The sequence below is a fragment of the Parasteatoda tepidariorum genome, chromosome 4, assembly GCF_043381705.1.
Source record: "Parasteatoda tepidariorum isolate YZ-2023 chromosome 4, CAS_Ptep_4.0, whole genome shotgun sequence".
Lineage (NCBI taxonomy): Eukaryota > Metazoa > Arthropoda > Arachnida > Araneae > Theridiidae > Parasteatoda > Parasteatoda tepidariorum.
The window spans coordinates 75872433-75897308 of NC_092207.1; the positions used below are offsets into that span (position 1 = coordinate 75872433).

Here is a 24876-nt window from a genome sequence, read left to right on the forward strand (position 1 = left end):
ACACAGGGTCCCTTGGTTTCATTTTCCACTCCCCAACCTCATGGGATAGAAATGTCATTTGGCGACTATTTGGCAGATAAAAAATTACGAAGGGACCGTGTTTTTTAAAGAAAAAGTATATAAGTATAAAGTATATATCATATAATAAAATCTCAACAATTTAACTGAAAGAAAAGTTAAGAAAATTATAACACTAAGTATGGTTTTTTTTTCCTTTTTCAAAAATTAACTTTTTTTTAGCATCCCTGTTACAAATTCCGGTAACCCTTATGTGGAAGTTGAAAGTGACTCCTTGAAGATGAAAAGGTCGAACTTAGAGAGGAAGAAAAAAAAGAAATCAAATTTAAAATAAAAACAAAAACACGTGCTTGACTTTTTTTTTTCTCACAAAAATCCATTCAAACTGAACTTTAAAAACGTTTTAATTAGTTCGGACTGAATAAACTGAATATTACAAAATCGACAAAGTAGTGGAAAATTTACACTCATCCTATGGAAATTTATCATTCGTAAAATCGTAATCCGATTTCGGAAATAAATTAAAGTTTATGTTAGTTCTTATTTCCTCTTAAGATTTTTTCACATCTTCCTCGTCCCGAACTTTAATATAGTTTTCTTGAACACGAATGTGAGTAATTTATGATTGGTATAGTATTTTTTTTAAATAACAAATGCGTGGAACATATTGTTGAATATCCATCATATTTTTTGTGAATATACATTCCATATTTGTTCGAGTTTGTATGTAAAATGTTCTTATTATCTAACATTTCATATCAATATTTCTTTACCATATCTTTATTCATATTTCGTTGTGACTTTTTTAACTTCAGGAATATTAATACTGTATAACATAAAAATTAAGTTGTAAAACATAACTGTCCTTATAAAGTTGTTTTCATTTAATAAGAGAAGAAGTCAAAACACTGCAAGGTCTTTTACATTATTAATCTTCTTGATCTTCTTTCTTAAAGAAAATGTAGGCGTAATTTATATTTAGCAGCATTAATTTATTTAAAAAGCATATTCATAAAAATTTATCATGTAATGAAAGGTATTTCAATCGCCGATGATAAATTTTTTTAAAATAACAACTTTTGTAGAAAATAAACAAAATCTGGAGTTAAAAATTTAGCTAATATTTAGATCAGAAGAACTTTATATAGATTTATATGGCTTTGAATGTATTTGTTTATTAAATAGGAAGATTTCCATACTGTGATCTACTTCAAAGTAATTGCCAATCCTGGCAGTGGCCTGTGAGAAACTAATTAAATTAAAAACATCACAGAAAAGGTATAACTTAAACCCACTCATGGGTAAAAGTCTGCATATTTATTTTTAAAAAATTAACAAGTTAAAAATCTATTTGGCACCTTGGGAAATTTAAAAAGTTTTTTTTGAAAATCACTTTCTGTATAAATAAATATTTACGAACAAGAGAATACTGGGGATAGTTCTGTATCGTGATCTGCCATACCAACTACAATCGCCAAGGCGCCAAATTGATTTTAAACTAGAATTTTTTTTAAAAAAATGTGCAAAAGTGTATCGTGCTCTGTGGCAGTATTTTGGCAACTTTCGGGCAGCGGACTGTCAAAAACTTTAAAAAAAACATCACAGAAAGGGTCAAACTCAAAAGGTATAACTTGTAGCCACTCCTTGGCAAACATCCATATTTTTTTAATAAAAATGTACAAGTTTAAAATCTATTTGGCACCTTGGCGATTGTAGTTGACGTAACAGATCACCATATCAAAACATTCCAGCCACTATGAATTATATCCTTCGAATTGGTTACTTTCTGTGATGTTTATTTTTAACTTCTCGCGAACCACTGCTGGGAAGTTGCCAAGATTTGATTGTTTTGCCACAGATCACGATATGGGATACAGAAATCTTCTGAGAATACTTACCTCCATGTATATAATATGAAAAAAAATATGATGTACATACTGTATTAAATCATGATGTACAAAACTAATACATGTATTTTATTGGGCAATATAAATTTGCCTATATTCTGCAATAATGGTAAATATTTATTTATATCTATTGTCAGAAAGTTTTTAAATCGGAACACAGATCAAAATCAGTGTGAAATGGACGCAGTTGAAAATATCTGTTTATAATAATGGACATAGCTCAAAATCTGTGTTTACGAAAATGAACAGAAATCAAAATGCATGTTTGAGAAAATCGGTGTAGTTCGAAATGCGTGTTTAAGAAAATGGTCTTTGCATTTGATTCTGTTTGTCTACTGCGTACACATAAGTATTCTACTTTTCTTAAAGAATTAATTTATGAATACGAATAAATTTGTAAAGGAAGATTTCCATATTGTGATCTGCGGTGGAATAATCTCCAAGTCATTGCAACTCCCAATGAGCGGCCGGCGAGAAACTGAAATAAAAAGTCATAAAAGGGGTAAAACTAGAAGGATATAGCTCCCTGGGCATACATCGTTACTTATTTATTTTTAATCAAACTTACACATTTAAAATCCATTTGGTATCTTGACGATTCTAGTTGGTGCAACAGATCACTATATAGAAATAATTCCATTTGCAAAGTTATGTCCATTTGTGTGAGTCCTTTGGTATGTTTTATTAAATTATTATTTTTTTGTTGTCAAAGACTTGCAAAGTCATCAGTTATTTTTACAAGTTTGCCATGGGTGCTATATATTTTTTTAAAATTGCTTGTAAATTTAATTTACCTTGTAAGAATTTTGAAACTCATTTTATTGCTTAGAGTTCTGAATATGAAGACATTACCTAAAGAATTACATTTAAATATACCTAGCCACCACGATCCTGATGTCTGGGACTTGGCCCCGTAATGATTATGCTTGGTTTTTAAATAAGAAAGGAAAAACTAGCATTTAATTAAAACTAGCATTTGTAAACATGTATTTTAAGCTGCATCCATTTTTATAAGCATTCATTTAGAGCTATGTCCATTTTTACAAAACACATTTCAGATTGTGTCCAGATTTAAAAACTTACTGATGATATGTATGTTGAAAGCAATTGGGGGATATTTTCATATCGGTGCCTATTTTTGCCAACTGCAATCACCAAGGCGCCAAAGAGATAATGCAAGTGGGGCTTTTTGAACTAATGTAAATCTTTTAAGTTTTTTCAAGGCTTTTAGATTGATAATGATAAATAGTCTTTAATGCTTGTTTCTAACTTTTTCATGCGATTTTGATTTTTCTGGTGTTTTTTGTCCAACGTAATTATTTTCGTGTGTTAACTCATTCTTGCATAGTTAAAAATACATGCATTATTTTTTAGAATTCTTCCTCTGAAAACTCGAGTGATTTCTTCCACTAATTAAGTATCAACCCTGCTATAGAAATAAATTTTCCTAGCTCTAACTTAGATAAATTTTGTGAAGTTATTTCTATCTACAGATATTGATAGAACTATTATTTAAGAATACATTAAAATTTATTAAACAGTAGATTATCTCTTATTAGTTGCAGAATTAAATACTTAAACTAAGATTATCCTTTTTTAATATGAAAAAATCTGAACACAACAACAAAGTTGGGAATAAAATAGGCTTAAATGCTTAGAAATAGAGCTTTGTACTAATATTTTAATCGTAAAAAGAAAATTTTTTATTACATTGAGTAGATAATAGTGCGTTTATGTAACATTTCATCATAATTTAGTCATGCTTAAAAATGTTAAGTCTTTTGTTGAAAGAAAGTGTATTTATTAGTAAACTTGATGTAAATGCAATAAATATGTTTCATATTTTGGTTGAAACTTCTTAAAAAAAGTAACTTAAAATTCTTTATTCAAGAGAACAAATAACAAAAATTGATGCATCTAGGTGGGGCTGAGAGGAGCAGACCCACCCTTAAAATATTTAATTTCATGAATTTCAGTTTTTAATAATTTTTAGATTACTCCCTTTCTAACATTTAAGATTTCAAACTTTTTTTTCTTCTTTTATTATCCTTCGTGACCTTTCTTATTATAGAGAAGCACACTCTTTCTAACAGAAAAGATTTTTTCCTACAAGTTTATCCCTTTAACTGGGAACAAAAGCTAAAGCATGCATTACTAATTAAAATTATCTTCTTATTCTCTTCTTTCAAATAGAGCCCTTTGGCTTTACCCTCAAAGAGTTGCATTTTCATTTTTACCCAGCTCTTTGAATTCTACAGCTTTTTTTTTTTTAAAGTTTCTAGTTTTAAATATTTTTTTCATCATTCTTTAATTACACTTATAAGCATTGTTATGAAATTTTTTTTGTATCTGTTTATAGTGTTAAGTTGTGCATGTTTCATTTTTAAAAAAACTATGCCTTAGCTGCTTTTAATGTATATCTTCTCTTCTACCTTTTTCTTTGTATGAGTGAAATTAAGCAAAATGTTTATTTTATTGCAAGTGTTGTTGTACATATATATTTTTAAGTACAATTTTTTTGTTTTTTTCCTTCCAGAATTATAAAACAAAAATGGCAGCATCTCAACCTCCTCCGCCTTCCATGCCAAATTATATTCGATTTTTATTTGGTGGTACCGCAGGGTAAGAAAAATAATGTGAATGTTATTTTTATTTTTAAAAGAGTTTATAATAATTTAATTTTATGCTAAATCAAGATTTTTTTTTTCTGAAAAATGTTACCAAAAATGCTTATTTTATTCATTTGAAGCAATGTTGTGGATTTGAGAAATTTTAAGACATGTTGGGTCTGTTTCTAGATACAGAACTTTTGGAACCCACTCCAAACTGTTCTGACAAAGCTGTTTGAAAACAAACCAAAAAGTTTAATTGGTTTTCATGTCAAGAGAGTATTCTTTCCTTCTTTTTTGTTTTAAATAAATGATTTTGTGTAGAATTCAAAATTTTTTGATTACCAGCATTTCATTTTATTACAAAGTATTTTTCAATGCTGTTCCAACAATATTTTTGTCACCTTTTCATCAAAATAAAAATTCATATAAAATTATACATTTAGAAATTGAGAATTTGATTGGAATATTTTAAGTGGAACGATCAAACCACATTCAGTAGGAATGTTTCCCGAGCTGGTAAAAATTGTAAATTGTATTTTATTAATCCTTAAAATGGTTTTTTTTGTTATTGTAGTTTAGTTTTCTGAAGGGAATATTTAAAATCTGCGTAAAGGAATTATTATTAAATAAAGAAAAATGATCTCACTTGGGAAATGATAAACTTTTCAAAAGTTAAAGAAATTTGGAGCAGGCTCCAAAAGCTCTGTGATGTGAAACAGTTCGGTTAATAAACTCAAAATACCTTATTCTAAACACCGTGTAAAGAGTTTTCTGAATAAGGACTTGTGAGAGATATGGGTGAATGATATATGTTTGTTTGATTTTCAATACTGAGTGCGCATTAATATTCTTATAAATTAATTAGAAAATTTTGCATTAATTATTTAAAAACATTTTAAAGTGTACAGAAAATTCTGTAAAACACTTCTTCGTTCAAAAATTTTGATATAATAATTTTTTTGCTGTGAAAAAATCTCTATCCTTCATTATTTACTTTTCCATTATTTTTTAGAATGGCAGCTACTTGCTTTGTACAGCCTCTTGATCTCATTAAAAACAGAATGCAGCTCAGTGGTAAGTGTTTTATTATAACTCCAACAATAGCTCTTATTTATTAATTGCTAGCAGGGATCCCCAATAAATTTTGTCTGTGGGACCCGGAATAGTCATCCTTCTTTTGACAGGATCCTATTTTATGAATAAAGTTGAAATCGTAATTTTTGTAACCAAATAGAAACTTTTTAATGTTGTGAAAATATTTAGATTGATTGTTTTATCTACAATATAGTAGGTCTACAGTTAAGTTCTGTTTTATATCAGACAACTGAATTTACCGGCGTGGAACAGCATCGTCTAATTTTGAATTTGGTGTAAGCAGAAGCTGAAAATGAATGAAATAAACTGAATTTTGGATTTTGGGAAGTAAAAATGGAAAGAAAAAAAAAACTCTTTAACTTTTAGAATGGTTATCAGGAAAACATATTACTTTATTGTTGAATTTGATTATTTTATTTTGAAATGAAAAGTTCGATGAAAAATACTTGTGCAGTTTTTTTTAAATGCATATCTTTTCATAATTAATTCAATATGTTAAAATAATGCTATTAAATTTTGTTATTTTTCTCTGGCTAACATATTTTTTTATAAATTTTTTCTCTGAGTAAATCAATACTGAATCATCATAAATATAATTACAGGTTTATAAAATCGTTAATGTATGAGAAAAGTTAATAAATAAGTAGTGAAAGCAAGGATAACTCTCAGTACCATTGAGACATTATAAATTATAATGACATTATAATTGAGTTTTCAAGTTGTCAATCATTTTTGGGACACTATGTGCCTACTTTTATCTCTGTCTTGTTTGTAAAAAGAAATTTTTTATCACTCTTTGTCTTCTAACATAAAATTTTGTTTGCAGGCATTTTTAATACTTATTTTTGCTTTTTTTTTAGGTGAAGGTGGAAAGGCTAAAGAGCATAAAACTAGTTTACATGCTATAAAGAGTGTTATTAGAAATGAGGGAATATCAGGTCTTTATGTTGGGTAAAGAAATTGTTTTTGCCTTTGTATTCTCAACTGTCTTTTGAGCACGAAAAAAAAAAAAAAAAAAAACAATNAAAAAAAAAAAAAAAAAAAAAACATAATCGTGATTTTGTACTTGCGGAAAATTAAACACATATATGTGCTATATGTTTATTTCCCATTGTGTAAGTTTTCACGTTTTAGTATATTTTTTAGAAAGTCTTATATAATAATTATGAAAGCTTAATTTTTTTAATGAAAACTCAGATGCTATTAGTTTAATTGAAAAAGAGTTTTGAAATTAAATGTAACTGTGATATACTTCTATAGAAATATTACTTTTTGTGCATTTATGATTTTTTGTTCATGTTATTTAAAACTAAATAAGATAACTTACCTAAATTCTTTTTTCTATGGAACAAATATTTTGCACCAAGTTCTAAGGAAAGTCACATTTGAGCATGCCCTGAGGAAATTTTTACATAGAAAAAAAACATCTTTTTATTTTTAAACTATATCTAAAAACATGTTTCTAAACAAAATTTGTTATGACTTCTCAGAGATATTGAATACCTATTGTTAAACTTTGCTATGATGTGGAATTATCTGTTAACAGTTGAAATTCTTAATTAATTTTTCATTTGATTTATTTAATTTTCAATAGCATTTATAAATGTAGGTTTTGATAAATGTTGGTTATTTTAAAAAATTTCTAGCAGAATTACAATATATTAAAAATCAAAAATGTTTTAATCATTAGGGTTCAATTTTTAATCATTTTATAACTATAACGTAATTTACTTGCATGGAGATTTAACTTAGTACAATCTCTTATACTTTTTGATTCTCTGTGAGAAATTTTATTTTAAAACCAATGTTGAACAGAAAATTAGTATAGCAGTTTTGCTGTCCTTAACGTTACGATTCTATATCTGTGCCTTTTTTATGAATAGTTTTGTTTGAAGGTTATATTTAAATGAAGGTTAATCGGTGAAGATACCAGACTGTGAGACTAAGGACCTGGTAACGGGTTGTGAAAATTTTTTTTCCAGGTCCAATCAAGTAATGGCACCCGATACATCTTTTGTAGTTATGTGTCTTAAATATAATTTATCTATTTTTTTTAATATCTTTGCCTTTTAGATTCGTGTATTTTTTTTTATTTGTTTCAGAATGAAAAATTATTTTTTTAAATTTTATGAAATAAAAATTTAAATGACATACTAAATTTTATTCTAGAATGTTTAAGGTGAATTTATTTTTCAAAATGAATTTATTCTATTTCTCTGACCTTTTGAAGAATGTATCTTTGTTTTAGAAATAAAAGTTGTGTCCAAAATACACGCATAAGCTTTAGCATTGACTTTTTTTATTGAGTAATTTTTTTTAAAAAATCGATGACATTATATACCGGTGTATAAGTCGACTTCCTATTTACGAGATAGTAAATTTCTCTTATGTTGGATATATAAGTCAACAGATGAAAAAAAAAAAAAACAAGTATGGAATACAGTGATCTCTCACTTATGCACCACCTCTTTTATGCACCTTTTTCATTTATACGCCGATTTTTATAGGTCCCAGTGCATTAGATAGGAAAATAATGATAAACATCGTTCGTTTATGCGTCGCTTTAAAAATAAATTTTTCAATTATGCGCCGAAATTTTTGGCTGGCATTTTAATTTTTTAATCCTTTAAATATTTTTTCTTTTAAAAAAAATGTTTTAAATTAAAAATGAAGCAAATGAGCAATCCTTGTTACAGATAAAAAGAAATATATGTTGTTAGATCCTATTGAATTTGCTTCCCCCTGTGACCTTTTCATTTTTGCTGTTTCTGGAAAGAGATTCTTTCTAAAATTTTGAATAGGGTGTCTTATCTTTTACACCAACAACAATGAAAGCCCATTCATCTTTCAGAAAATGACCAATTCCTCTTGTCCAGAGGTTAGTTTTACCCCCATGCTGTTTTCTAGAAAAAGAAGACACCTGGGATACGAAAGATGAAAGAGACCGCGATCACTTACTTGCAGTCAGATGGACATTATGAGTACATAAAAGGAGGTGATCTGTTTAGTGAGGGAAATACTTGAACAACTTATTGTGCAGCATATTATGACGTCAAGTATTTTTCTTAGAAATTTATCATGTGATATGTTTCACCCCCTCCCATAAAACTCAAATTTTTTGTGAAGAACTGTTCATTTATATCTAACTAAAACTTGTGAATGATGAGAACGTAGTGGATGATACTGACGAGATGATAAAGTTTCTCCAAATCACACAGCAGTATTGAAAGCTTTAGACACTATTCCTGACTATTTACAATTTAATTTTGCTTCTGAAACTCCCCCTTATCCCATTTATATGAACTGGAAAAAACTGTTTTTGAATAACGTCGGCAAAAACAAATACAAACATGTATTAAGATTATTTTGTAAGAAAATAAATTGTCTTAAGGTATGTTAAATTTTTTCTTTGTATAATTATAGTAAATACCAAAACAGTATAAATATTAACATTAAATCTTTAGAAACATATTTATTCATATTGTCACTGCAATTTGCATTGCGTTTTAGAATTTTGAAGTTTTTCACTTATGCGCCTCTTTCACTAATGCGCTTTTTTCTCTTGGCCCCTTACACCGGTGCATAAGTGAGAGTTCACTGTATTCTATTTTAATTTTCAAATTCCTTTAGATGGTTGGTAAAGAAAATTTTTTGTGGGACTCAGCAAATGCAAAATTCATTGCAGAGTGGTATATGTAAGATAACTCTTCTAGCATTATAAAATCCTCCACAGATATTCTGGAATCTTAAAATTTGCAACTTTATAGCATGTTTTAAAAGTATTCATTGTGTGATACAGCTGTGATTGTATGCTGCAATTCGTATTCATGAGTTTTTAAAATCCAATATTGCGATTCATGTTCACATGTTAGTAATGTCAAACATCAATATTTGCATTTATCTGATTTAAAAACTGTATTTAAGCAATTTCAATATTGCAATTTGTTTTCCACATTTTTAAAATCCAATATTGCGATTCATATTCACACAATTTTAAAATCCAATATTGCAATTCATATTCACATGATTTTAAAATCCATTATCGTAATTCTTGTAAAAAGAAAGTTTTTTTCTTGAATTAGTTACTCTAAAGGTGTGATATTCTGCATTAGTAGGTTATTTAATTATAAATGTTAGTGCAAAAAGTTATGTTAAATATGAATCATGTATGGTTTATAAAATCATATAGACTTTTTGTACATAAAATTTTCAGGGTTTTTCACTCAGTGCCACAATCAACCCTGGTTATATTTTTTGAAAAATTCTTGATTAAATTATCTTAATTTTTCTTATACTTAATATTTTTTTCTGAATGTAATTTAAAGTATAATTTCTAAAAAAAAACTTAATGTGGGAAGGAAATGTGATGAGAGATAATGCAAAATTAATTGTTATAGCATACTAAAAATAGTTAAGAGGTAAATTCATACAGATTTATTCATATCTATTAAATTTTTTATATTGTATTAATATTTCAGGATCAATGAATGCCCAACTTTATTGCTGCTATAAAAGTCTACCCCCTATTGAGTAAAATTTTGGGGGTTTGAAAAGTTGCTTTATACAAACATATTTATGATATTAAATTTACTTGCACAATGATGATGGTTACTAATGGATTTTGATGACATTTTTCTTTCTTTTGCTTTTTTTTTTATTTTTTTTTTAACCTTTTTTTTTTTTCATTACAGCCATTTTTTTAAACTTTGAAGATTCTGTTTTTCTTTTGAGAATTTTTTTTTACGTTTATAATTTTTTTTTAAACATTAGAATATTTTTTCACCCATCATTTGTGGTTTTTTTGCATTATCAAATAATTTTTTACTGAATGCTTTAAGAATATTTTTGCTTTTTATATCGTTAATAACTGCCAAAATTCTTTCTTTCAAAACTTTCTTTTTCCCATATGTTATTTTTCGCTTTATTTAAAATTTGTTTCGAACTATAATGGAAATTGTATCTCACTTTCTATTAATATACACATGTTAATAAAATTTTCTCTAAACTTAGGATAGAAATAATTTTTAGATTGTAATTCTTCTTTGATTATTAAAAAATTTTCATTTTATGGGGAAGTTTTTTCTTTTTCATTAGGAACATTGTTATTTTTAAGAGCTAGGTATTTTTAAAGTTATCAAAATCTGTGTCCTAAAATGATATCAATTTCAGCCAGGGTTGGCAGGTTTTTGACATGTGACAGTTTTTGACCGTTTAAACCATGGTTTAAACCGTCACGTCAAAAACCTCACTGTCAAAAATGTCGAAAATGTCAAAAACCTATATTCATATGTGAANTTTAGTTTGTAATTAATTTTTATTTTATTTAAAATGTAGCCTATTAGCAAGTTTATTGACTAGATGTAGGTTGTTTGTGACAGTTTATTTCATCTTCATTTAATATAGCTATTAAAGCTAAATTAATATTTAATTTTTCTTTATTTAAAAGTATTATTTTATAACAGGAATTTCTATAAAAGTAATAGTCTTAAGGCTATAAACTATTCACTAACTGTATGTGGATTTTGATTTTAAAATTTTCATGATGTAAAAATTTATTTGAAAAGCAAATTTTACTATACTTTGAAATATGTTTTAGGCTTTCTGCTGGCTTGCTACGTCAAGCATCTTACACAACTGTCAGAATGGGAGTTTATTCAACATTATTTCAGAAGTTTTCGTAAGTAAATAGTATTCAATATTTTTTATGTTGTTTGAATTAATTCATATATTTTTATTGCTTTGATTTTTAAAATCTATTTATGGTTTTCATACCTGTAATGTAGTTTGTACTGAAGTATTAAAGTTTCATAAGAGGTATAAATTTAAAGATTAAATATACCTACTGAAAATATCTGACATAAGAATTCTCTCTAAACTGCTTTAACCCTTTGGCGCTGATGGGACACTGGTGTCCCTTTTATATATATTTTTTCTAATTGCAAACAAAAAATTTGTTTTGGTATTTTTAATTATAAGAAACAGTCTTAATAGTTATTAAATCTGTTAGATTATCTGAATTATATTGCACTAAAATATAAAATCCGAAAAAAGTAGTTTTAAGTTTTTTTCCCCATTTATATTCAAAAAGCTATTAATAATTTATTTTGTATAGTAAAGAAATTTTAATGATGAATAAGTGTTTCTCTCAGATCTAAATGACTGCATATTTAAAAATTATTGTTTGGAAGTCAGCCGTGTTTAGAAGATTTTACCTTTAACGTAGAAAAAGACGCAGGTTGTATTTCATAACCATAATTTATTAAAATGCTAAATATAGGTATTTTTTGCTAATTTTGACCTAAGTTGACTTAAAGTACTAAACGAAATATGAAAAATATATTTAATAAAAGTTCTGTGTTTTTAAAATAAAATTACTTCTATGCTGTTTTTATTTCACTGACTGCATCAAGATAACTTAATATGGATTGATAGCAATCATATTGCATTTAAAATTATTTTTCTTTTATTGTATTGATTTTATTAACTTTCTTGCATACGTATACGTGCTGCATACGTATACGTGCTGCATACGTATGTATATGCTTCACATAAGTTTTACGAAACAATGGGTTTCTTCATAAATATTTCAATATTTATGTTTATGAATGGATTTTTTTTTTGGATATTGAATTATGCTAGGTTATTACTATCATTAATAGGATATTTACCTGTTCTTTAAAATCCTTCAACGATTTCTTAGATATAAAAAATCAGGTGTTCTATAATGAACTAAAGATTTGAAAAATCAGTTAAAGAAAAACTGAAAAAGTGAGAAAAAAATTTTTTAATTTGATGCATTCTGCTTATAAAATTAAACAATTTATTTCTTACCAAGTTTCAAAATGAATTAAAAAGATTTCATCAACGGGTGGTGTTGCTAAATTAGCAAAATTATAAAACAACATTTTTAAAGTAATCATTATTTGCAGATACGATGTGGCACTATTTGAGAACAAAATTAACGTACACCCATGAAAATATTTCATTTAAAATTGTTTAACAAACAACAGAACACATTGCTTTATAGTTTTTCCTGTCAGCAAGGCCATTTGTTAATAAGCTCTGTAAATAATTATAGAACTGAGGAGATGGAACTATCTAGTTTACTAAGCAGAGTGCAGCAAACTGTACTTTTCTATTTCGTCCCATTCTTAAATCAATATTTCATATCGTCAGTGACAACACATGTTGAATTAGATTAACACAATGTAAATAAACGTAAATTTGTGAACTGTCTTAGTAGAAATTTTTTTTAAGAAATGCTCATATTTTGAAAATAGATAATTTTTTTTATTTACTGTTTATAGAGGAGATAGTGGTAAACCTCCCGGTTTCTTTATGAAAGCAGGAATCGGTATGGCTGCTGGAGCAGTAGGTGCTTTTTTTGGAACACCAGCTGAAATATCTTTGATTCGTATGACAGCTGATGGAAGGTAAGGAATAGTGTTTGTTTTGTAAAAATAGTGATTTGTGTAGTTTTCCATTTTCTTTTTTAAACCTTAATACAATGTTTATATTTGCAATATAAATTTCAAAAATTCTACCAAACAACCTTAATTCTATTTTTTTTCTCTGATTTTTTTGCCTAATTATTCCTTAAAACCTTATTAATCCGATAAAATTTATATTTATTGATACTGCCTTGGCCTGTAACAGGCTGTAATGTTGAATAAGTAATAGTTTATAATCCATAATTATTCTATCTAATTTTCTTTAACCCAATGAGAGAGCCTTATCTTGTAAAAGGTTGTAGTGCTGAAGAAAACTTTTTATCCCTTATTATTAACTCTAATTATTTCTTATAATTTTTGCTAACCCAATGGAGAATACTTACTATTGAGAAAGCTTTGGCCTGTGTCAGGTTATTGCGCTAAGAAAGAACAAATTTTGTCCATTATTATTAATCTTTAATTCTTCCCTATAATTTTCTTTACCCTGATTTATGATACTAACTGAGGCAACTTTGGTCTGTAACTAGCAATAGTGCTGAAGAATAAGATTTCTAATTACAAATTAACACTAATTCTTTACTGATGATTATTGAGAGAGTCTTGGCTTGTAAGGTGTAGTGCTGAAAAAATGATTAAATGAAGTCATTACTTAAAAATCATTATTATGAAGCATGTCTCAAAAATATTTATTTTGATTGTTCACTTCCATCCTCATGGATGTTTCCCAAACCATCCCCAACAGCCCATTGTGCAGCTCTAGTGTGACGTAAATGAAAGTACCATTAGTTACTTATTACTTTTAGAGTTTCTACATAGTTAATTTTTTGTGATAAAAATTATGAAATGACTTTTAATGAAAAATTATGAAAGTGTTATTATATTGCTGTTTTTTTTTTTTTTAAAAATTAAAATATAGTGGACTTTTGGAGTTGTGTTTGTCTCTAATGACATTATGTCTCTTCCATATTAAGATTTTAAATTGAAACCATTAGGAAAGAAAAATCTAATTTATTTTTTAAAACTGGAATGCAAAATATTATATTTTCTTGTCTTCTTTTTATCTGTATGTGTTTCCCAAGTGATTGTCTTTCAATAAAGTAATCTATGTTTCTAATAACTGTGTGTTATGCAGGCTTCCGGAAGCTGAGCGGAGGGGGTACAAAAATGTTTTTGACGCACTCATTAGAATAACTCGCGAAGAAGGAGTTCTTACACTGTGGCGGGTAAGTTTTTTTATTATTTTTTAATATTGTTTGAAACTGCTTCTTATATATTACATTCTATGAAATACCAGAATTTTTTTTTTTATTAATTAATAGTTTACTAAAAAGTCATCTATTACATGGTGCATAGCGTTTTTAAAAAGTGCTTAAAGGTGCTTTTTTTTCGACTTTCGTTTTTTAAAAGCCCTTAAAGGTGCTTTTTTATTGGGTGTTTTTAAAAAGTGCTTAATTTTCCCTTTTCGAAAATAAGATATTTTTCTTTACCATGTCGATTTTCGGAACCTATTATGCAAAAGTGTGCTTTTCACATTGTTCTATTCAACGTTTTCACAATTCATTTCAGCGTATCTTCGATTGATTAGCGTATGAAAGAGCCAATTATTTTACATGTTTGACGAAATACTTGCAAGTCCGGATTTGCGTCTACTGAGCTGGGTTCGGTGAGATTATTGCATTCTCATGTGCAACTCTGCTGCAGTTTGCTAGATATTCTCAATTTCAGGCTTCATTTTCTATACTCTAAAGTTGAACCGAAAAATCTCTCTATCTTCTTATGGTGGCTAATATAACCAAGAAAAGAGTTTTTTTGTCAGAAACTAGTTATTTTATCATGATCCTGTAAAATCTTTGAAACTTATTTTGCATTTTGTTAATGTATATAGTGCTTAAAAATAGTTTTTGAGCTCTTAAAAATAACTTAAAAGGTGCTTATTTTTTGTTGAAAGATTTGGCTACGCACCCTGTATTATAAACGCATTTCAATGCTGGGGTGTATAGGGAGATCTTTGTGTTACGCTTTGTATATAAAAAATTATTAATTAAAGCGCATTGTTCAGCATGTATTGAGTTACTGTACTGGCTAAATATCTTGAGAGTTGTTATGAATCAGGGGTCTAAAAACTTTTTTCTGCATAGCAACTGCAAGAAATTGGATTCAGCTGAAATAATGCAATATTGGAATTGTATAAGTGCAAAATGCATTTAGTTTTAATTTAAAAACAATTTATCTGATTTACTCAGAAATTGCTAATTTTATTTACCTTGTCATAGGTAATTAAAGTAAGAAACAATTATGAAAACTATATAACAAACAATTATTAAAAATATATAATAAAAATTAAGCTAAGCATATCTAGGCACAAGATTTCAAGGTAATTTATAGTAACATGTATTTATCTGTAGAAAAATAAGATTAAAAACTTTTAAATAAGAATTAAAAACTTTTAAATAAGATAACATTTAAATAAGAATAAGATTAAAAACGTTAAATTAAATACTATTATTTGGAGAATAAAAAGATCTTTTTATTTACTAAAATTACTAATATTGTATCAAATTAATTGTTGGGATTGGAATTTAGAAATAATTTTTTTTTGTACATTGTTTCAATTCTAGAAATTTTCTCTTTTATTTTTCTCTTATTCTATTTGTACAAATTCATAATAAAATGTGTTTTCTCATAACCGTAGAACCTGTCACCTTTAACACTATGTCCAAAACAAAATGCTTTTGACCGAATTTCATGAAAGAATTATATAGTTCAATTACTTATTATCTTAGAACATGTTCACGATTACGATCAGGCTTTCACCAGAAAAAGGGAAGAATTAAAAGTGTTTTTTAAAACGAGACAAAGTGATGAGTTATCATTGGCCAGTATCAAACATTTGCCTTTACCCTATTTCTTGTATGGTTCTAAGTCTCCGTAGGGTGGATCAAAATCAAATATCGTCATAAATTATGAGCATTTTTTTGGGGAAAATGTCTGGGTATTTTTTTGTACTTATATTTTTTATTTGCTATAAAGTAAATAAATTTAACCTATCAAAGTTCTGGATTGTAATCGTAACTGAAGTAATATTTTTTAATTTATTAACTTAATGAATTTTTTAATTTATTAACAATGAAACTAAAAAACTTGTTTTTTCAAAACCGATAAAGCATTTTAATATACTTATTTTCTTCTATAGGGGTGTGTTCCAACTATTGGTAGAGCTATGGTAGTCAATGCTGCACAATTAGCTTCATATTCTCAAGCAAAACAGATTTTACTCAATACAGGTAATTTAAACACATGTCTATTAAATTATATCAAAACAGTAAATTAAAATTAAAAAATAATGTGTCAAAAGGGTTTATTAAGTAAGTTAAACTTTTTTTTTTTAAGCTTAGAACTGTAAGTAATTCCTTGCAATTTTCAACATTCATGTATTATTTATTCGACTAAACATTGCAAACAGATAGTTTTTTTTTTAAATGATTTAAAATTGGAACTGTGAAATTGTTTTGAAGGTTAGAAATTAGGAAATTTCCTGATTTTTAACGTATTTAAAACTACAGAAACCTCAAATATTACAGACCCATATTTTAAAAAAAAATGTATGAGTACATGGTAATTGATTTACTTTTTCCTTATTCCATGAATTTCCCCATGGTTTTTAAAATCTTGATATTTCACTACTATAACACATGAATTTTAAATCTGGCCAATGTGCTCTATTTTCTGAGATTAAATCATCAATTCACATAGACTTGTCTAATATTTCTTAGATAATTATTAATTCCACACATTTTATGGAATCCCATTATTTTTAGTTAAATAGAGTTATAATTATAGCAACATGTAAAATTGAATTATGCATTTGAGTACTCACTTTTTGACGTAATTGATTTAATTTTCAATTCAATCATTTTTCCAACAGTTATTGCTACAGATTTTTAAGATCCTGATCTTTTTTATATGAAATAATTGTGAAACACAAATTTTAAGTTACTTATTACTTTTTAGTGCTGTGCTGTATTCACTAAGGTTTCATTATGAAAGCGTATAGTCTTGTTAATTTTTTTTTTTCTTCGTACAGTACATCTACAGATTTCTGACACATATTTTAGAAACAACTTTTTAAAATGCTCGATTCTCAATGATTTTATAGTAAATCCTTATGGTTTTCTCAGTTGTCTTGTTGGCATGAATTTATACAGATTGCCATGTTGATTTTAAAATTACATAATTTTCGATGCAATAGTAATACAACAAGCAAACTGAATTTTGAATAGGGCATTGTGAAACAGTCACTTTTTTTAAACTCTTGATTGGTGAGAATTTCATTATGAATTCAAATTGCTTTTTCAGCAGTTATTGTTTTGGATTTTAAACATGATAATGTTATGGCATGCATATCTCTGTATCTTAAGTTTAAATCTGATTTAGGCCATTATTTTTCATTACAAGTGGAATAAAATTGTTCGCTTTTCACAGGTTTCAGAATTTTCAAGGTTACACTGTATAGTTATAACTTAATATATTTCATATTTTGATAAATGCTGCCTTTCTTTTTAAATGTCTTTTTGAAATATTTTTTTTATTAATAACAACTTGTATTTTAGGTTATTTTAGAGATAATATAATGTGTCACTTTGTTTCAAGTATGATCAGTGGTCTAATCACAACAGCTGCATCAATGCCAGTCGATATAGCTAAAACTAGGTAATGAAAAGCATTTTAATTTTGTGATAATTATTTTATCCGATATTCCTTTGATAACTGTTAGTGCATTTGACTTTTTTAAAGTTTGATAATTTACTCATTATGATATATTTTTAAGTCTGTTTTATTGTTGATGTTCTATGTGGGATATCTAAACTTTATTATTTATAAGCATTCTGTTTATGTTGCTTATCCAGACAAAAATGGCATAAATTTTAATGTAATAAATATTTTCCGAATCCCCAAATGAATTTCTATAGATATAATGTATTAAAAATACCGATATTGCAAAATAAATGGTCTTATTTACCAATGGCAAAAATAAGCTTCAATTCTCCAGATTTTCTCCTGATCAAGATACTGTTACATTTCTTCACAAGTATGCAATGATCTCAGAATTCAAATTCCTGTTTGCAATTTGCTCTGACCGCAGTGTGAATGAAAAATGTTAAAGTGTATAGATCTTGTGTTTAAATTTCCTTGTGTTCAGACTAATCCTGAAATTTTTTTGTGGCTTTTCTTTTCATGGAATGCAAATGTTAATTACCTTCACTGAAAAAGTCTTCCACAAAGATTTTGTTCCAACAGCTCCCTTATCTTCTGCATATAAAATTGCAGTTTTACAATGTTAATGGTTGTTATTGCTCAAATCTAATATGAATAGATTGATTAATATCAGTGAAAAAAAACTATTAATAAATTATAATCCTCTGTAATGAATAACACAAAAAATTTTACTATTTTTCAATGGTTTTTCTTTTTTGTTTGCTTACAACTTAAATAAGTGCTTCCGCAATAGTATTTCCTATTTATTTCCAAAATTGATAATCAAGTGTTTTTTTTTTTTAAAAAAAAAATTTATTTTTCAAGGTGTTCGTGTTGTATTAGCATACAATTTTATAGGCCTCATGTTACAGTTACAGTTTAGTTCTTCAATACCAATGAAAAATGAGAAGAAAATTTTTTTTACTGTGCTCTTTAATAACAAATCTGAAAAATTTTACAATTTTTTCAACAGTTTTCTTTTTGTTTGATTACAGCATGAGCATTTGTTTTAGCAATAGTAATTTCTGTCTAGTAATTACAGGAATAGTTATTAGAAGTACTAAAATGTGTTTTTGTTGTAAAACTAAATGTTTTCAAGAATCTTATGTTAGGAAAAAGATTTATTTTTCTTCAAAGAAAATAAAGTCTCTGACTTGCGGAATCTTTCACTATGGGGTATATTATATCTAGAAATCTATTTATTTAAAGTTAGCGTGTTATTAAGTTCATTTTGATTCTATTAAAGGTTAAACTTATTAATTTGCTTAAGTTTGCCGACCTGATGTACCATGTTTGCCCCTTTATTTGAAGTAATATATGTATATGTATCTAATTTAAATGTTTTTTTCTTCCTTTTTTAAATTAGGATACAGAACATGAAAATGATAGATGGCAAACCTGAATACAGAGGTGCAGGGGTAAGTGTTAACATTGTATATTTAATTTTAGTATTTTAAAATAATTTTGTATTTCTAGAATATTGGGTTAGATTTTATCTAACACAATATTTTATTTCTTCTTTTATCCAAAATATATGATTTAACGCAAATCTAATGCTCTAATCTTTATTTTATAGAGTTATCATGCATTGGCTCTGTAGTTTATTCCTATAATTGTCTTTAAAAAAAAACATTTTATTCTAAAAAGAAAACCTTGCAGTATAACTTTGTACTAGTTAAAAATATTTTTTTTACATTAAAATAATGAGTCACTATCCAAAATATTTTATGGAAATATAAGTTGTAATATATTAGGTAATATAATATTTTCTATTTTATTTTGCTTTTCTATTTTTTTTTAACTTTTCTATTTTACTTTAAACACAAAAACAATTGTGTTCATTTGTCTACTTTTTCTCCACTGGGATCACAAAAGATGACGACAATAAATAAATGATTACCACTAGTTAATTATACTCCATATATTGGTAAAAAGAGCCTCAATAGTTCAGTGGTTAAGGCACTGAACTGTCATTATGAAGAACTGGGGTTTGATCCTTAGTGGTGGCTTGAAGCCTACCGAGCTTCAGTTTGATTGGTACCAGCTTGTCTATGAAGCAGGGTTGGGTTTTTGACGTCAAAAAGTGGTTTTTGACATGACAAGGGTATAATACTGGTTTAAACCGTCAAAAATGTCAAAAACTGAAGTTTGCCAAGNTGTACTAGTTAAAAATATTACTATAATTAAAATAATGAGTTACTATCCAAAATATTTTATGGAAATATAAGTTCTGATATATTAGGTAATATAATATTTTCTATTTTATTCTACTTTTCTATTTTTTTACCTTTCTATTTTACTTTAAACACAAAAACAATTGTGTTCATTTGTCTACTTTTTCTCCACTGGGATCACAAAAGTCGACGACAATAAATAAATGACTACCACTAGTTAATTTATTCTCCATATATTGGTAAAAATAGCCGCAATAATTCAGTGGTTAAGGCACTGAACTGTTATTATAAAGAACTGGGGTTTGATCCTTAGTGGTGGCTTGAAGCCTACCAAGCCTCAGTTTGATGGGTACGAGCTTGTCTGGGAAGTAAAGGTTTCTTGCGTACAGTGTTGAACATGCCTCCACAATCATGCTGTTGGTCACGAAACTGTTAAGCCTTAACTTCCATGACCTCCAGTGCCCACCAGGGGCTGTTGCGATAATGCTTTACTTGTTTTGGTAAAAATGATATAATTACTTATGCATAGATTGTTCTGATAAATGACTGGCAGTCTGATAAATCAATTAACAAAAAATGGAATGAGATAGAAATACAATTTCTTGGATTCTGCTTAGGTTTTTATTTACACCTTATTCTTAATTTAGTTCTTAAAATTAATTTGAATGTTCTTCAACAGATGGCACTGATAACTGAAAAAAATATAAAACATTTTGAAATTTTGCAGCAGCTATATGTGGTGGTCTAACGGGGTTGTCTAAAGATTTCAGTGCTTATATTTTAGTTGAAATGGTCTGACATACAATAAGAAATCAGTTTTTCCAGCCAACTTTGCCATCTGTTGCTAAACTTTATAACAAATTTTGAAATTTGATGAAAATAAACACATTTCGTTTTCTATGCAGCATCTATCTTCTATTTTTTCTGTTTAATTATTCAAACTGTTGGTCATTTTTGGCATACTTACTACATATTTATTTTTTTGAAACTTATTTATTTTGATAAACCTTACTTGTTGCACTAATTAAGAAGTTAAAAACATTTTTTTCTTTAAAATATAGGATGTGCTTATGAAGGTGATAAGAAATGAAGGATTCTTCAGCTTATGGAAAGGATTTACACCTTATTATGCTAGACTGGGACNTAAAGGCTGCTTGCTTGCAGTGTTGAACACTGCACGCATTTTTTAAACTTATTTATTTTGATAAACCTTGCTTGTTGCACTAATTAAGAAGTTAAAAACATTTTTTTCTTTAAAATATAGGATGTGCTTATGAAGGTGATAAGAAATGAAGGATTCTTCAGCTTATGGAAAGGATTTACACCTTATTATGCTAGACTGGGACCACACACAGTTTTAACTTTCATATTCTTAGAGCAAATGAATCAATATTACCGTTTCTATGTTTTAGGTGATAAAACATCAGGTGGTGGTGGACTCTAATCAAGAAGATTTACTATAGCTCTTTAAATTGATTCATGCAATTATGGAATAACAATTTATATTTTGTTAATTTAGTTAAAAATCAAAATTTATATTTTTGCTTGACGAATTAATGCATATTTTTTTCATATCTTTGGGTCCGACTTTCCGTTGTTGGGAAAATGAAATTTATTCAAAAATATTTTTTGGAATAAGTTTGGATATGAACCCGGTATATCCTTTTTCTTTACTTAAATATGCTTTTGTTTGTTTTTTTGAATTGTTAGATGTTTAAATAATTGTGCACTAGTGCCATGAATGTAGTATATTGTACATTGATTAAAATAACTTTTATGAATATTATAATCAATAATTAGTATTATTGAGAAGATTATATATTGTTGTTTAACTTGTTGATTTGCATTTAAAATATTTTGGAAACAAACAACACCTATAGATATTTATATACAATTTATTGTGCATTATTATTTGTGTTGTATAATCATGTTTTTGTTTTCAAGTTCAATAAATTGTGTAAATTTTAGTTGTAGTTTAAAAATAAAATCTGTTACTACATTTGGACTTGATACATATTTTTAAATATGTAAAAGAGCTTGGGATAGTATAGAGATAGGCCACACTTTTCCCAAAAGTTACATTTTTAGGTCAACCTGTTTGGTTGTATTGTTTTCAATTAAGTACTTTGCTAGTTCTTAAAATTTCTAAGAGGTAATAGCACAATGCTCAGAAACATTTTATTATTATATGGTGCTTTTTTTCCCCCAACAAAAATGCTCACCTGTCCTAAGCCCTTCACATATATTTTTAATATAATTTTAATTTTTCTTATTTTTTAAGATTTTTGTTTCTGATACAAATCTGTTAATGATAAATATTTCAGCAACTTGCGATGTAATGTTGATTTAGTTATTTCTATTGGAAATAATTATATGCAAATATTATTTGAAATTGTATTCTCAAAAAAACATATTGTATAAGAAATTAATTTTTTTTAAATGTCTCATTGGAATCCTATAGAATTAATAAAGAAAAAAAGAGGCAGTAGCTTGAATTTCGTTTTAATTTAGTTAATTCGATTGAAAAAGCTAATCATCACCCTCTTTGTTGCAGCCCTTAAAGAGCCCTCACTTTCTTAAAAACTTTTTTACATTTTCAAAGAAATAGTTTTCTTTTGTTTCAAATTTAAAAAAACAAAAATATAAGAATAAATTTTGATTTAAAGTCTTTAAAAAAAAACATGCTGAATACTATATCCTAACTAACTCAGTGGCGCGACAGCCCATTAAGAGGGCCAAGGCCGACTGTGCCCATATCAGTTTTCTTGACCTTGGGCTCTGGGGTGCAGGAGCATATGTTCCGGTCAGGTGNATTTAATTGTTATTAATAATAATTTTTCTAATTTTTGTGTCTGCATATTTTCAGTAAGAGTATGTTAGCAAACACTTTGTCAAAAAGTTGTACAATCAATCATAAAGTATTTGAAAATAAAGAGAAGAAACTAGTAAGTAAAATGAAAATAAATTTATTAAAAATGTCTCTCTCACATGATATGTAATTAAAAAAATGACAGGAATGTAAACATTAAAACTTGATTATACGACATGATTTGTTCCAAGATCTTGGCCTGAAAAAGTCCTCCACTGGATCCTTGTAACAAAGAAAAGAATAGTTTCAATTTATAAATGAGAAATGTATTAATATAATTCTACACTAAAATTTCATGTTAAAACTGAAAAAATGAGTAAAAATGGATTTTGGTGGTGTATTTCTTTTAATTAGCACTTTAATGAGTAATTATCGTAGATTGTTATTGTTTTCAGAAAGATTACTAACACTTACCTGCAATTTGGTTTAAATAACTACGCTCATAAGCAATTTTCTGACAATAAAAAAAATTTTAAAAGGAAAAAAATTTTTTTTAAATGATGCTTGAATTAGTTATTAAAGTTTAAATTGGTCATTACTTCTTTGCCATTATATAAAATCAAATTTCATAAATTTCTTCATTTTCGTTTTCACTTGCTTCAAAACTGGGGCAATAAATGTTGGAATGTACTTTTTTACTATTAATAGTTTGAGATTCAAAAAATAGAACAGAGAAGCAGATTGAAGCAAAAACTGAAATCTGTTTTCCAAAGGCTCTTTTCTCAAAAAATATGACACTTTTCAGCTAATAATATCCTTTTTTCATTGCTGCTGTGAATTTATAACAGTAATTCATAATTGTTCGGTTAAGTTTTGCTTATAATTCGCAAGCACCCTCCATGCTAAGTATGAAATTGTAAATATGAAGAAAAGTTTCAAATTTTTGTGATAAGGAAAAGTGTTTGTGTTCTAATTTTGTATTATTTGAGAAATTGCTACAAAGCTGTATTGTTTTGGCTCTTAAAAATGTGCAAATTTGACAATTATAAATTGCTTTTAATGGTCTTTCATCTACGGGAAAATATATCTAATCCATTCGATTTTTTAAAAGATGTGATAATTTTTTAAAATTTTTAATGTAAGCTACTTTTCCTTTCTAAAGTCCTGACAATTCTTATGGCAAGATGGTTTAAATACTTTTAAATTTTAGCTTTATTTTGAGTTTAAGATACTTTTTGATGCAAATTGGAAACCGGTGTTTTTTTTCATGTATTTTTTTCTGGCTCTCCAATTGCAAGTAAAAATATATTTTGGTATTTTTAAATTATAAAAAGAAACGGTCTAATAGTTTTTAAAAAAATCTGTTAGATTATTGGAATTATATTTGTATTAATCTATAAAATCCAAAAAAAAGTAGTTTGAGAAAGAAATTTTTTTTCATTCACCTTCAAAAATTTATCAATAATTGAATTTGTAAACTAAAAAAATTTCAATGATGAATAACTGTCGATATTTCTTCTACTTGTGTTTTCATGTTTGTCCCCTTGATGTAGATGGGACAATGGTGTTTTCAGACGCTCTAATTGCAAGCAAAAATACATTTTTGGTATTTTTTAATTAAGCAAAACAGTCAAATAGTTACTAAAAAATATGTTAGATTATCAGAATTGTATCAGTACTAAAATATAAAATCCCAAAAAAGTAGTTTGAAAAAAAAAATTTTTTTTATTCACCTTCAAAAATTTATCAATAATTGAATTTGTAAACTAAAAAATTTTCAATGATGAATAACTGTTTCTTTTAGATATAAATAAGTACAAATTTGAAAAGTTATTGTTTGGAAGATTTTACGTTTAACACAGAAAAAAGCACCTGTTTTTCATGCTGTATTTCATAACTGAAAATTATCAAAATATTAAATAAAATTTTTTATTTTTCACTTATTTTGTCCTAAAATAATGAAAAAAATTTTTAATAAAAATTCTGTGTCTAAGGGTTAAAACTGTGGCTTTTTTTAAATTTTCTTTTGCTTTTAATTTTCTTGGTTCGAGAAAC

At 27.1% G+C, this 24876-nt stretch overlaps 2 protein-coding genes across 7 annotated transcripts in view; one reads left to right on the forward strand and one right to left on the reverse strand.

The window, feature by feature from the left end:
* The first annotated feature begins 14 nt into the window (after nucleotides 1-14).
* LOC107437859 (mitochondrial 2-oxoglutarate/malate carrier protein) lies at nucleotides 15-22500 on the forward strand. Of its 6 annotated transcripts, XM_071180061.1 has the most exons (12): nucleotides 48-115; nucleotides 1204-1296; nucleotides 4462-4547; nucleotides 5550-5611; nucleotides 6493-6583; nucleotides 11229-11309; nucleotides 12940-13065; nucleotides 14216-14306; nucleotides 16277-16367; nucleotides 17694-17793; nucleotides 19205-19256; nucleotides 21277-22500. In XM_071180061.1, the coding sequence occupies exons 3-12, from the start codon at nucleotides 4477-4479 to the stop codon at nucleotides 21454-21456; spliced, it is 945 nt and encodes a 314-aa protein (XP_071036162.1). In that variant the 5' UTR covers nucleotides 48-115; nucleotides 1204-1296; nucleotides 4462-4476; the 3' UTR covers nucleotides 21457-22500. The 6 variants fall into 6 exon arrangements, with proteins under 6 accessions (XP_042904526.1, XP_071036162.1, XP_042904527.1 ...); XM_043048592.2 differs by lacking the exon at nucleotides 1204-1296 and having other exon boundaries at nucleotides 15-197; XM_043048593.2 differs by lacking the exon at nucleotides 1204-1296 and having other exon boundaries at nucleotides 50-115.
* A 462-nt stretch (nucleotides 22501-22962) lies between these two features.
* Nucleotides 22963-24876, reverse strand: part of LOC107437856 (sterol O-acyltransferase 1) — a 44757-nt gene continuing 42843 nt past the window's right edge. The window contains exon 13 of the mRNA XM_016049980.3: nucleotides 22963-23103. Within this exon, the coding sequence (XP_015905466.1) occupies nucleotides 23038-23103 (66 nt within the window). The 3' untranslated portion in view covers nucleotides 22963-23037. The remainder of the gene's footprint in view (nucleotides 23104-24876) is intronic.

Excerpts from the sequence above, each read along its gene's own strand:
- LOC107437859 (XM_043048592.2), top strand. The coding sequence starts at position 4,477 with ATGGCAGCATCTCAACCTCCTCCGCCTTCCATGCCAAATTATATTCGA. Across the intron at positions 6,584-11,228 it reads ATATCAGGTCTTTATGTTGG|GCTTTCTGCTGGCTTGCTAC; the intron begins GTAAAGAAATTG and ends AATATGTTTTAG. Across the intron at positions 11,310-12,939 it reads ACATTATTTCAGAAGTTTTC|AGGAGATAGTGGTAAACCTC; the intron begins GTAAGTAAATAG and ends TACTGTTTATAG.